At 52.8% G+C, this 13434-nt stretch overlaps 1 protein-coding gene across 15 annotated transcripts in view; it reads left to right on the top strand.

Annotated features, from left to right (window-relative positions):
- The window catches only part of EHMT1 (euchromatic histone lysine methyltransferase 1), a 143612-nt gene that overhangs the window by 56971 nt on the left and 73207 nt on the right, over positions 1-13434 (top strand). For 12 of the 15 annotated variants that reach the window (XM_037007474.2, XM_037007473.2, XM_037007472.2 and 9 more), the window contains exons 2-3: positions 2586-2652; positions 8220-8773. In XM_037007474.2, coding sequence (XP_036863369.1) covers positions 2586-2652; positions 8220-8773 — 621 coding nt within the window. The remainder of the gene's footprint in view (positions 1-2585; positions 2653-8219; positions 8774-13434) is intronic. The other 3 variants (XM_037007481.2, XM_073220991.1, XM_037007470.2) reach the window with 2 other exon arrangements.

Below are 13434 nucleotides of genomic sequence, written 5' to 3'. Positions count from 1 at the left end.
GCCCTGCCTCTCCTGGTAGGAAGTGGCCTGGAGGAACCAGGACCTTGCGCTCAGCCTTGCTCTGGGGCTTCGCCACAGTTAGAGGTTTCCCCTGGCGCTGCCATTGGCCAGGACTCCTCCTCCTGGCCACGCCCCCTTGCCCAAAACCATCATCCCCAAACTCTGCGTGCAGAGCTGAGGCTCAGGCCGCACAACACCTGCCCTTACTGTCAGGGTTTCCACAGTCTCCAGGAGCTGGGGCGCCAGCAGGGCCAGCAGTCCGTCTGGTCCTGTTGCTGGCTTGGGCCACACATTTCATCTTCTGCCCTCTCCTAGTTCAGGGCTGATTTCCTGGTCACTGGCCCTTCTGAAAAGGTGAAGAAAACCAAGTTGCCTCCCAATATGCGTAGGCTCAGCCCCCAGAGGGCATCTGAACTGGGATGTTTCTGTTCTGCTCTGCTCACGGGCTGAGTTCTGGCACAAGGTGCATAGGCAGCACCCTGCTCTGCCGTTGCCCACGAGGGGTCAGGTGGCTGCCACTTGGCCTTTCCTTTGCTCACGCAGCAGCCACTGGTGTGTCTTGCAGAGTCCGCCCTGGTGTGCAGCTGTGTGCAGAGCAGACCCAGAGCCGAGGTGGAGGCTCTCCGTACCCAGTGGTCTAGCTTCCTCAGCCTCTTAGGAGGGCCTCCCTCCTCCCCCTGCCACATGCAGTCAGCCTGTCTGCTTGGCACTGCCAGCATGCTGGGGTGTGTGTCAGAGACCAGGGCAGAGCCCTCCCGTGGGACCTGGCATTTGCACGCTAGTGGGGCAGGCTGACAGGCTGGGTCTGGGGCAGGAGGCGGGCTCCAGGTGAGGAAATGGGAGCAGAGCCCAGGTCTGGGGCTTTGCTGTCCACAAAGAAGACCGCCTCTCCTTAGTGAGGTGGTGGGAAGACGGGGGGGTTTGGGAGGAAGGCGCCATGGTTCCTGGAGTTTCTGCTTAGTGCCTTGCACCAGCCGCAGCTCCCCGCGGTGCACGTGGCTAGGTGGGATTGCAGAAGGGCTGGCTTTGCCTGGAGGGCCCACGGGAGGCGTGGGAGCCATCCAGTGCGGCAGACCGAGGGGCCACACGAGCACAGGGCCCTTTGTGAGTGTCCCCCTGTGCCGCTGCAGCCCATGGTCTCTTTTATGGACTTCATGGCACCCCACTCTGAACTTAAGCAGTGTGTTCCTCCGTACCCAAGAAGAACAGGGTCTGTGAGCTTTTCTGAAAAGGGCCACAAGAGGCTTTGACTGCAGACGGATTGTCTGTTGTTTACAGGCCTGTGATGTGGGAACTGCCACCAGCCGGCCTGAACCTTGTTTGTTCACTAAGATCTCCAGATGGGCTGGCAAATGCCTGGTCCATGTGGGTGCTCCTGGTCAGTAGTAGAGGTTGGTCTTTGTCCACGTGGCTACAGGGACAACTGACTTCCAATATGAGAGGGACCATGTGTGGCTTGTGTGGAGTGGGTGTCCACCCAGGTGCCATGAGCCATGGGTTGAGGGCCAGGGTGGGGCGCTGCCAACAGGACCTTCCTCTAAGTGTGCTTGCCTCAAAAAACCAGGCCCTTTCAGGTCTCTGAAACAGGCTCAGGGATCCAGGCATCCTTCACCTCCACTCTGAGCACCACTGGAGCTACACATGGAGCCCAGGGCAGGCAGGAGGGCCTGGGGTTGGTGGCAGGTCGCTGGGCTGCGCCTGCCTCTCTCCTGGCCTGTGAGCTGCTGGTGAGGCTCTGGAGGCCCTGAGGAGGGAGGTGCTGGGGGTGGCCCAGGGGGCAGGTGGGTGCTGCTGCTCTTTGGAGCCACACCTCGGTTCAGTGAAATTAGCCGTGAGCGCGAGGCTCAGTAGGAGTGTTCCGAGCATATCCTGTGGTGTCCTCAAGTTTCAGAAGTGCCTCCGTGTGGGAAGCCTGCAGGGCCTCTGCTGCCAGTCCCCAGCATGGGCAGGGCAGTTGCCCAGCTCTTTGCTTCCCCTTTCCACAGGCATATGCTGGCTGCTGCACCTGGAGACTGGCTTAGGAGCATTTTCTGTGTTCATGCTCACTTTTCCAGCCAGACTCTGACCTTCCCAAAGGCAAAGATTTTTATCTTGAAACGATTCCAAGAGGTCGTATATAATTCATCTTCCACATAGTAGACCAAATATGTAGGGATTCAGGTTTTTACTGAATATTCTTGATTTATTCATTCATAACTTTTTTGTATTTGTTTGGCATTTGAAATACTTAGATGAATTATTATCAGCAACAGAATGCACTTTGAGATAATTTGTAGCATTCCTATAACAGAGGCAAACATTTGAGATTTCTGATTATGTAAGTAATGCACAAATGCGTTCTTACTGTTAAGAAACCATCTCAGAAAATACAGATGAGGGAAAGACTTTCTTGTTTTGCGAATGCCATTCTTCCTGGAGGTCACTGTACCTGCTGGCTTGAATGTACCCCAGTGGGCCAGTCGTCTGAGGGTCAATTTTATGTGTGAATGGTTTTGACTGGGATGCTATGTCCTTTTGACAAGTCGTGTCGGCAAACTGCTTGTCCGCCTGCTGATGAACCCAGGCTGACAGTTGTCTCTTTTTAGCAGGCAGTTCCAGTAAAAGGGGATGCGAAGCAGGACTGCTACGTGCAGACAGAGCTGCTGCGAGGAGGTAAGGCGGGGTCTGATCCTGCTCAGGGCTGGGGCTCCCACCAGTTCCTGGGCTCCTGACTCCCTGGTCTGATGTCTCCTCTGTAGCTGCTCACCTCCCCCATCCCCAGATAGACACGCACACACTGACCTGCTCTAGGGGAAGCCTTCCAAAGGGCAAAGAGCTGAGGCCCCACACTCCCCCTCTTCATGTCCCCAGAAAATGGGGTGGGGGTGTGTGTGCGTGTGCTCACACGGGCGCTTATGACCACTCAGCTCATACCATGCAGAGCTGAATGGTCGAGGCTTCCGCCTCCTGAGCACCCTGGGCACACGCTCAGGCATCAGGGCTCAGTACCGCGTAGGGGACAGTGAGGTGCTTGGGCGACTTGGCGCATCAGTGCATCGTGCTGAGCAAAGGGAGCCAGAGCCATTGGCCCCATGCCCTGTGACGATGTTGCCCCGGCATGATAATGTGGTTCTGGGCAAGGAGAAATGAGAGCCTTGGAAGTAGCAGACTTGTCAGGAGGTGGAAGGAAGCTGGTGAAGGGGGTTTGCGGAGGGGCACTTTGTGGGGACGGGTACCCCATAAGGAGCCCTGCTTGGGGTTACGAGGCCGTGCTTCACTGAGACGCGCAGAACAGGTGGTGACAAATGAATCCGTGGCACAGGCAAGCCCTACAGCACTGACCAGGGCTCTTGGAGAGCAGCATCCCAGCTAGAGTCTGGTGGCTGGCGGCCCAGGCACAGTGCAGCATGGCTCTGTGGGGCAGGCTGTCCCGCTGGGCCTGCATGGAGTTGCCTCAGCTGGCACAGGAGGAGGCACCACACTGGCTGTCACCCTCCCCCATGTGCGTGGCTGCTCCCAGCATGTCAGGTGTTCCAGCACGTTCTCTCACACCACACACCCTAGCCTAAGGGGCTTGGAGGCACACAGCCACCCTGCTGGGTCAGGCCCACCCGGTGAGGACACCTGAACAGGGGTTTTGCCGCTGGTGGGATTGCTGTGTGCGCCTCGGGAAGAGCGGGAGGGCTTACCATAGCCGGTGCTGCGCAGGCCCTGTGTGCACCTATGTGTCTGGCTAAGCCGCTCTGAGGGCCCTGTCTGCATCTTCACATGGCCTGGTGGTGCCTGCCATGGGCCACTGTGCACCTGACATGGGTGACTGCAGGTCAGCCCCTTCTCGCTTCCCTGCTGTCCCTGGAGCTGTGGTGGCCCCTTCTACGTCCACATGGCCATTTCCTCTTGTGCCCATAATGTGCATGCTGGATGGAGGCCCGCCATGGGTGGAGATGGCATGGGCACACAAGGGGGCAGAAGGGACCCAGTGGCCCTGCCACAGGGCAGGGATGTCTTCTCTGTGTGTGCATGACTTTGTGTGTAAGCTCACATTTTATAGCAGAATTGCTTCAGATTCTAGAAAGATCACCTTGGCTCTCATAGGCAGGGTGGGTTGGGAGGTCTGGCGGCTGCCTCCCTTGTCAGAAACCTGCTGCCTGGGGGACTCCAACTTATGTCTCCCCTCTGCCTTGAGGGGTCTTTTCTAGGCAGCCAGGCTGTTTCTGGGATGGAGGCTGTGGCCCTGCCCTGCATCCTGTCCCACGTTGGACCTCTGGTGCCCCAGCCAGCCAGCCAGCTCCCCTCTGCTACACCCCCTCACTTCCCATCTGTCCCGCACTGTCTGCCCACCCACACCTTACTTTCTTATCCAGCTGACAGTCTCTGCCTTTTATTAGAGTGTTTGATCATCAGTCTGTTTTGGTTTCATTGGACAACACTGTCTTTTCTCCCCCCATTTTCTTTTAGTTGTTCTCTCTCTGTGATTGCATTCTTTCGGATTGAGCATTTTTTATGACTCCTTGTCACCTCCACTCTTGGCATATTAACCCTCATAGTCCCCTTTCTTTTTTTTTGTCAGTGTTTGCTTTTGGGCTCACAGCATTCATCTTCAATCAGTCTACTTTATGAGCCATGCACTCCATGACGTGGGCCTTTAAAAATGAAGTCCATTTCCCCCTTGTCCTTTATGCTATTGCTACAGATTTTACTTTCACAGGTGTTAAAAGCCACAGAATATAGTGTTGGTATGTTAGCTTTCAACATTCAGTTATCTTCCAAAATTTTTTTTAAAATGACAGAATAAATTCTTACATGTTTATAATTTGACATGAAATCTTTATTCCTTTTTATAGCTGAGTATCATTTTCCTACCACCTCAGGGTCTGTATTTAACATTATTCGGTGTGTTTCTCTGCTGGGGACTTATTTTCTTAGCGTTTGTCTGTCTGCAGCTGTTCCGTTGAAGGGAGTCGTGTAGCCTGTGGGATTCTAGGGGGTGTTTTGCCCCCTGTAGCTTGACGATGTCGCCTTGCTCCCTGGCCGGATCGGAATGGGGCAGGGGCTGTGGGCACTTCTGCCTTCCCCGCACGTGCTGACTTCTGCAGTGGGATCGCACTGTGCTCTAGCGAGGTTGGTGTGCGCTCACCCTGCTGGTTGTTCCTTAAGCTCCTTTGCTCGCTGATTTTATTGTTCTTATGATTGGAAGTCTTTGGCAAAAATGTTTCTCAGCCATTGCTTCTCCAGCTGTATGTTCCTGCCTCCTTCCGCTGCGGGTATTTCAAGTCTGAGTCCTCTTGCGCACGTTTCAGCCCTCGTGTCTGGGCTTTATGTTGTGTCTAGTGGTAGAGGTCTCTCCTCCCGGCCTGGTCTGTGGCAGTTTTGTCGCAGATAATCTTGTTTTCGTCCTTAGAAGTTCCCTTTGGGTGGGTGCATGTGGTGTGGGTGTCTGTCTGTCTCTGCGTTTGTGTTTCCCTGTAAGCTCTTCGTGGTGCCCCTGTAGAACTTTGAACACTCACATCTGCTGGCTCATCGCTTCCGTCATTTCTGGCGTTGTACTGACTGATTGTTCTCCTCGTTACGGATTCAGCCGCTCTTCTGTGTGTCTTGTAACTTGCTTACATATTTTGAATAGTATTGTTGGTGCGTTGAATGTGATGTTAGATTTTGTTATCTTTTTTTTTCCCAAATAGATTGATGGGCTTTTCCAAGGCACTTGTTAATTAGCTTGCAGAGAAATTTGGCCTCTTCTTGCTTGTCTGCAAACATCTTTAGCACTGGACCAGGGTCACCTTCTCTCAGTGCTTGGTCTGCACCAAACGGGCGCTCATGCTCAGGTGGCGGGTGTAGGTCCGCTTACAGCTCCACTTGTAAGATGCAAGCCCTGCGAGGCTTCTGCGGGCCTCCTGTCACGCGGCTGGCCCTCTGTCGCTCGGCTCACACTCCAGACTTGGTGTGAGTGTTCTGACTTGGGAGCAAGGTGTGGCTCTTCGTCTGCTCACTGCTCCTTGAGTTCTTCACGACCACACATGACATTTCTCAGTGTGTACAGGCGTTGCCCTGATTATTTCGTATTTTCTTACGTGACTGTAGATGGTGTGTTTAAAATTTTATTTTACCATTGTTAGTTGCTATAGTATATGGATAGGCACTTTATCTTTTGCAGCTGAACCCTACTTTGAGATAATGCAGCTGTCGGAAGGAATAGAGCAGCCTGTGTGCTCTCCACCAGGGTTCTCCGGTGGTGACCTTTTGCAGAACTGTTGCCCTGTGGGACAGCCATGATGCTGATGTTGACGCTTCCCCCACAGCTTACCCAGATTCCCCGCCTTGCTCGTGCTCATGTGCCTTCAGATGCAGAGCACGCCGGCACACGTGGTTCCCTCTGTGGCCTTTCCTAACCACCGCCTCCAGGCCTCACTCCCCCACTCTTGCATTTAATCCCTGGCAACGACTAATCTGTTCGCTAGTTCTGTCATCTTGTCATTTCAGAAATGTTATATAAATGGTATCATACTGTGGGCTACCTTTGGGCTTGACTTTTTTCACTCGACATTATAATCAATCCCTGGGTGATTCGTCCAAGTGACTTCATGTGTCCGTGAGTGGTGGTCTCCAGTATAGATGAACCATGTTTTGCTTATCCATTAACTTGCTGAAGGACAACAGGGTCACTTCCAGCTCTTACCTGTTCCAGTAAAGCTCCTGGGAACATTCATGTTCATTGGTGTTTGGACTTTACTTCTTATTTTTCTGGGGTAAGTGCCCACGAATGTATTGCTGTCACATGGGAAGTGTCTGCCTAGTTCTATAAAAAGCTGCTGAAACTAGTTTCCATGCCCGTGCACCTTTCAGCACCCCCAGCAGTGACCTGGGCTGGCATCCACCTTCTGACCGAGCCTCAGTCATGTGTGGTGGGCCGCACTGTGGTCAGTGTTGCTACCCTTTGGTTTGGGAAGTTTTTAATTTTGATGGTGTCCAGTTGTCAGTGTTCCCATCAGGGATTGTACTTCCGGTGTTAAGGGTAGATTCTGTCTTACTCCAAAGCCTGAAGATACTTTTCTCCTAAAAGTTACCTAGTTTTACATTTTATATTTACATTTATTTTTATTTACATATATTACAGGTTTAGGTCAAGGTTTGTTTTTGTTATTACTCTACAAACTCAGTCACCAGCCCGAGCAGCCTGCATACGGGCACTCTGGGCTTCCGCCAGGCTCATGTCTGTCACAAGTGCCCTTTGCTGCAGTGCTCTGACCTGCCTGCCCCGGGTTACCCTCTTGCTTGGCTGACTGCGCTGGCCAGGCGTTCAGAACCAAGCTGGTTAGTGCAGATTGCAGCGGCCGCAGCCCAGCGTCCTGCTTCACTCTGACAGGGATGTGGGGGTCCCCGCACCAGGCAGTCCTGCCACGCCTGTGGGCATCCTGTGCTCACACTGCCTCCCTGGAGTCGGGCAAGACCCTTCGGATAGGGGCTCAGCGCCATAAAACTGCCCCTGCCTAAGGCACCAGTCACTGTTAGACCATCCCCAGGGGTACCCACTCTTCCTGTCAGCCGGCTATAAGTCAGAGGGTCCCGTGACCGCCTCCTTGGGTCTGGTAGTCAGCTAGAAGGCTTACAGAACTCAGGAAAGCCATTTGCTTCTGTTACTGGTTTGTTATAAAGAACACAAGTCAAGAACAGCCAGATGGCAGGGATGCATAGGGCATGTGAGAGGGGCCTTGGGCCTCTGTGCTGTCTCTGGGGGCACCACCCTCTGCTATAGGTAAATTTGTTCTGTGAAGCTGCTTCCTAGGCCCTGTTTTCTTTCTTAGTGATGTTCAGTTTTATTTTACAGAAGTGCCTTGTTCCTGGTGGGCTGCGATCTGTGTGATATGTTTGGAATTTTACTACCTTAAAATTAATTTGCTCAACGTGGGTTGTTTGCTCTGTGCCTCTGATTATTTTAGACTGTATCCCTTGGGCAGGACTCCGGGCCTGCCTGCAGCTCATGGGTGGGGTGGGCAGCGCTGAGGTGCTTGAGCTCAGGGCAGGCTCCCCTCTTCAGGATTTGGTCTCCCTGATTAACAGCCAGATGTCAAAGTTAAAGTCTAAGACATCATTTTATATTTAATCTTTTTGAACTTAGATTTATATGAAACTAAAAAGTTTTTCCATAAACAGTTTTATGTAAGCCAAAGAAATGGTTCCTGTAGCTGGTGGTGTCATGGTGGGCAGAGCGGCAGCCACTGACCCTTCTCCTCTGTCTGCAGAGATTCCCATGGCTGCCGATGAAGGCCCAGCAGAGAAGCAGGGAGGAGAGGTCCCTGTGGCCGCAAGTGGTGAGACCAATGGGCCCTGTGGGAAAAGCGAGGCGGGCAGCCCTCTTGCTGCAGCGCACACTCAGGAGAAGACCGCCGTCAGCCTGCAGGAAGCTGCCGGTAAACTAGCCCGAATAGCGGAGAACGGGATTTCAGAAAGAGACGCTGAATTAGGGAAGCGAAACCACGTTGGAGCCGACGACCTCTCACAGACGCCCGCCATTGGGAGCACCGGGCGCTGCTTCGGCAGGGCGGCAGTGCAGGAGCAGCCCCTGCGGGTCGCCAGCACTTTGGCCTCCTCACTGCCGGGCCACGCTGCCAAGTCCCTCCCCGGGGGGCCCTGCAAAGGGAGGACTCCCAGCGCCTCTGCTCAGACGCCAGCCGCAGGGCCAGCCCGGCTCGGGGAGGGGAGTAAAGATGCAGAGGACAAGAAGCCCACGGCCGCTGGCACCGATGTCAAGGTCCACAGGGCCCGGAAGACCATGCCGAAGCCCATCCCTGGCCTGGTAATGCGGCCTTTCGGGCGGGGCCGCCTTGTGTCTGTCTCGCTGTCCCTTTCTGGCTGTCTCCCGTCTCATGTGATGAGGCATATTGGCTTTTGTGCATTGAGAGAGGCCAGAAGTGGCAGAGGCCATCTGACAAGCAGCCGCCGGGCTGCTGAGGGCCTGGGAGTGCTGGTGATGTCCCATGGAGGGGCACAGCGGGGGGCCCCTCAGCCTGCTCCCTAGTCTTTGCTCTTCTTAAGGCGCCCTTTGCCCGCTGAATAAAGACACATCGGATGCTCAGGGCACCTCTTCTGCTTCGGGCCTGGGGCTTTGTTCCTGCTCAGGAGCTGAGCGCTGTCCCTGTCCTGCTGGGACGTGAGTAGGCTGGTGTTGGTCAGGCCCACAGGTGACAGGTAGAGGGACAGAGGACTGCCTTGAGGGTGCACATGGTGCATCCTCACACCACCCACCGGGCTTGGGGCTGCTCTGAGGACAAGCAGCACTTTCCTGGTTTTTGCTCACACTGTTGAGGATTGTGGGCCTGCCAGTGATGCGCCTTCCAGGTGCCCAGATGCGAGTGTGCTCCCCCAAGCCCGTGTTCTCTCAGGTCGGGGTGATTCCCCTGGGATCTTCCATCCCTGGCACTGTGGTGAGCTTCCTGAAGCCAGGCCGGTTGCCATCACTAGTGGTCATCTGCGCCTCTGGTTGGCAACCCTCCAGGCAGGGCCCCGTGGTCTTGGCTCTCCTCTCTGCCAGTGCCTGGGCAGCTTCTTACCAGTTCCCCAGCTCTGTCATGGTCTTTAGCACTTCACACTTCACGTCCCAGAGTCCGGCCACCTGCTAGTGAGGGGCCTTTCAGGTTTCCAGTTTGGGGCTGCTCCGTGCATTGACGTACACATTTTTGTTGGAATATAGTCTTAGTGTTTCTGGATAAACATCCAGGGGTGTGACTGCAGGTTGTGTGGTGGTTGGATTTCAGTTCCATAAGTTACTGTCAAACTGCCTTCGCCATGGCTGCTGCCCTTGGCCCCGGCAGCTGGGCTGTGGCCGCACGTCCCTGCTGGTGCCTGGTGTTGCTGTCCTCTGTAGTGGCTGTGGCTTTAGGCGGACTGCCTGATGGCTGGTGGTGGTGCATCTCTCTTCAGGGCTCATTTGCCATCTTTATCCTTTTTGGTGAAATGTCTTTCAGACCTTTTACCAGTTTTAGAACTAAATGTCTTGTGAGCCTGGGAGTTGTGGATGTGAGCCCTCCAGGTGGGCAGCCATGGGTCTTGGTGGAGCAAAAGGTCTCTCCATTGTACAAAGTGCCAACATGTCAAGAGTTTTTTCTCATGGTTTGTGCTTCTGATGTTATGTCCAAGACCTCTAAGCCTTAGGTACCAAAATTTTCTCTAATTTTTAAAAAAGCTTTTTTAGTTTCATGTGACTTTTAAGTAAATGATCCATTTTGAGTTAGTTTTTTGTTAGGTGTGAGGTTCAGGATGAAGGTCATTTTTTTTGCCTACCATTTTTTGGCCCATCATTACCAATGTTAAAATGTATGTCAGAAATTTTATATTATTTATTTATGTTCTTGAAATTATACACTGATTCCATCCCACTCCCATGATATTATCTCTCATAGAGAAACTTTCATTGTCCCCTGCCGTATTCTGTTAGGGGAAGAAAAGCAAGTTGAAATTTAAAGAAATTTCTGACTGCAGGGCTTGTAAGTGTTCAGTTTGTTCTGAATTGTGTTATTATAGTTATTAGTGTGCAGTTAATCACATAGCACATACCCTCTTGTTGGAAATCACTGCATTGTCTGACATTGGTCAGTCTTGGGGGAGAGATTGGGATGGTTTTGAAGTCCCAACCCCTGCCTGCTGTACACCCTGGATGTATGGTGTGCCCCCCCAGGTCCCCATGGGAGGAGAGATGAGCCAGGAAGGGCGGGGCCCCCGACACTGCCGCCCTGAAGGCCACCCTTGGCTGTGGTGCCCTCCTGGCTCCCGGGCTCCAGACCCGGCCTCTTCTGCCCTCAGAGCTCCCTGCCCCCCAAACCCAGGTCAGTCTTGTTTGATTTTCTTAGGAAACCATGTTTAATTGCAGAACCAGTCAGTCCAGTGATAAATGAGTGTGGAAGGCTTGTGAACATGATCCATTTCCTTTGTAAGAGTGTAACAGTGAGGTGTCTTCACGGTCCCTTGGTCAGATGCCCCTCTGCAGTGCAGAGGTGGTCTCGCCAAGAAGCCCCCTTGTCCACTGCTTGGGCAAAGGAAGTGGAAGTTTGTGGAAAGGAGGCTTTCTCCCCTGCACTGAAGTGCTTGTCACCATGCAGAGTGGCAGCCCCGGCAGGCTCCAGCACAGGGGCCCCTCGCCTTCTCCTTCTGTGCTGTGTCCCTTCCTGCTTCCACCTTCTCCCACACATGCCCACTCGTATTCTCTAGGATCTGGAAAAAGACGTGGCCTGTTGTGGGAGCTCCTGGTCCAGTTTGGGGAGGTATTTCTTTATGCGGTGATTGTGCAAATCCATGTTGCAACTGAAATTAAGTGTCTGGAAGGAGAAGCTGCTGGCTGTGAGAACTCACCCTGAGCGGACATGCACCTGGCGATATGCCAGGGACCGGCGCCAGGCTGAGGCTGACTGTGGACGGGGTGGGGACAGCGGGCCGGGCCCTGGGCACAGGGCATGGGGCGGGGGGGCCAGCCAGGGCCAGACCCCACTGGCCTCGGGTACTGGCCTCGGTGTTTGTCAGATCACAGAGCCCTCGCACAGTCTAGGATCTTCCTTCACATTCATCAGCGCTTACATTTGGTTTTGGATTAAAAAAAAAACATCTCATACCAGACAGGGGGTTTTATACCTAAGCAAGATTTAGCCTCATGGGGCCATCTCTTTTATTTTTGTCTCTCATTTATGTGCACTTGAAAATCATATTTTACATTTGCCCATGAGTGCTGGGTGAGGCTGATAGCCACTGTGGGCTGCGCGGTTCGCACGGTGTCCGTAGGAGCCATGAGGGGCAGTGTCAGAATCCTGTGTTCAGACAGTGACTGTGTGAGACAAACCTGGCGTATCTGAGAAAGACTGAAGAAGCTTACAGAGCCAGCGAGGCACACGGGTGCCCGGCATGCGGGGGTGGGTTAACTGGAGGACACTGTTGAGGGAGGGAGGAAGGGCCCTGCAGGAGAAGCCGGGTTGGTGCCCAAGTGTGAGCCGGTCCCCTTGGGGTGGGGGCAGGGGTGACGAGGGATGCAGAGAGCTCGTGCAGGCCAGCTCCCGGGTGTCACTGTGGGACGGGGGCAAGCCCTTTTTCTTTTTTATTGTAGTCAAATATGCATAACATAAAACTCACCATTTTAACAATTTCTAAGTTCACTGTTCAAGGGCATGAGGCGGGTTGAGGTTGCTGTGCTGCCGTCACCAGTACCACTGGCAGAGCCTCCCAGATGGGGCTCTGTCCGCATGACACACACCCTGCCGCCCCTTCCCAGCCCTGCCCCCGCCCACTCTCTCTCTGTGAATTTGACGACTCTAGGCACCTCCCAAGTAAAAATTCCCACAGAATTTGCCCTTCTGTGTTGGCCTCATGTCACGTCAGGATTCCCTCGTTTTGAGGGCCGAGTGATACTCCATGGTGTAGATGCACCCCATGTGTGTCCATCCATTAGTTGGTCAGCGTTCACTTGTGTCGCTTCCACGTCTTGGCTGTTGTGAATTGTGCTGCTGTAGACCGTTGTGCACACATAGCTCTTCGAGACTCCGCTTTTGGTTTTCTAGATGTGTGCTCAGAAGTGGAGTTGCTGGATCACGTGGTAATTCTATGTTTAGTTTTTTAAGGAACCTCACGCTGATTTCCACAACAGCTGCACCATTTTGCATCCCCACCCGAGGTGCACGGGGGCACCCACTTCTCTACGCTCTTGTGGACACTTGTATTTCTTTTAACTGAGATATAAGTGACAATTTTCTGTGTTTTTTTGACAGTAGCTCTCCTTATAGATGTAAAGTGACACTTCACTGTGGCTTCGGTTTGCGTTTTCTTGGTGGTGAGTGATGTCCATGTGCTTATGGCCTGCCTGCACGTCTTGTCTGGAGAAGGGTCTGTTCAGGTCCCCTGCGCAGGGTCAAGCAGGTTGCTGGGTTTGCTTATTGTGGAGGTTTAGGAGTTCTTTGGGTATTCTGAATGTCAATCCCTTATCAAAGATATGTTCTGTGAGTATTTGCTCCCATTTTTGTGGGTTACCCCATTTCTTTCTCCCATTTTTTTCCCTTTTGTTCTGTCTTTTTTTGGTGTTTTTTCCCCCATTTTCTCCTATTTTTGTGTTTTTCTCCCATTTTGGTGTTTTTTTCCCCCATGTGAGTATTTTCTCCCATTTTTAGGGTTGCCCCATTTTTTTCTCCCATTTTTTCCCCTTTTGTTGTGTCTGTTTTTGGTGTTTTTTTTCCCATTTTCTCCCATTTTGTGGTTTACCCCATTTTTTTCTCCCATTTTTTTCCTTTTGTTGTGTCTGTTTTTGGTGTTTTTTTCTAAGAAATCATAACCAAATCCAGTGTCATGAAGCTTTCCCCTGTGTTTTATGGTTTCAGGTCTTTGATCCATTTTGAATTAATGTTTTTCTACAATGTGAGATTGGGTCTAACCCCATTCTTTTGCATGTGAATATCTCAGTTTCCCCAGCACCATTTATCACAGGAG

The sequence above is a fragment of the Manis javanica genome, chromosome 2 (genome assembly GCF_040802235.1).
Source record: "Manis javanica isolate MJ-LG chromosome 2, MJ_LKY, whole genome shotgun sequence".
In the NCBI taxonomy this organism is placed as follows: domain Eukaryota; kingdom Metazoa; phylum Chordata; class Mammalia; order Pholidota; family Manidae; genus Manis; species Manis javanica.
Note: the sequence above shows the minus strand (reverse complement) of the source record. Positions and strands in the feature narration are given on the sequence as shown.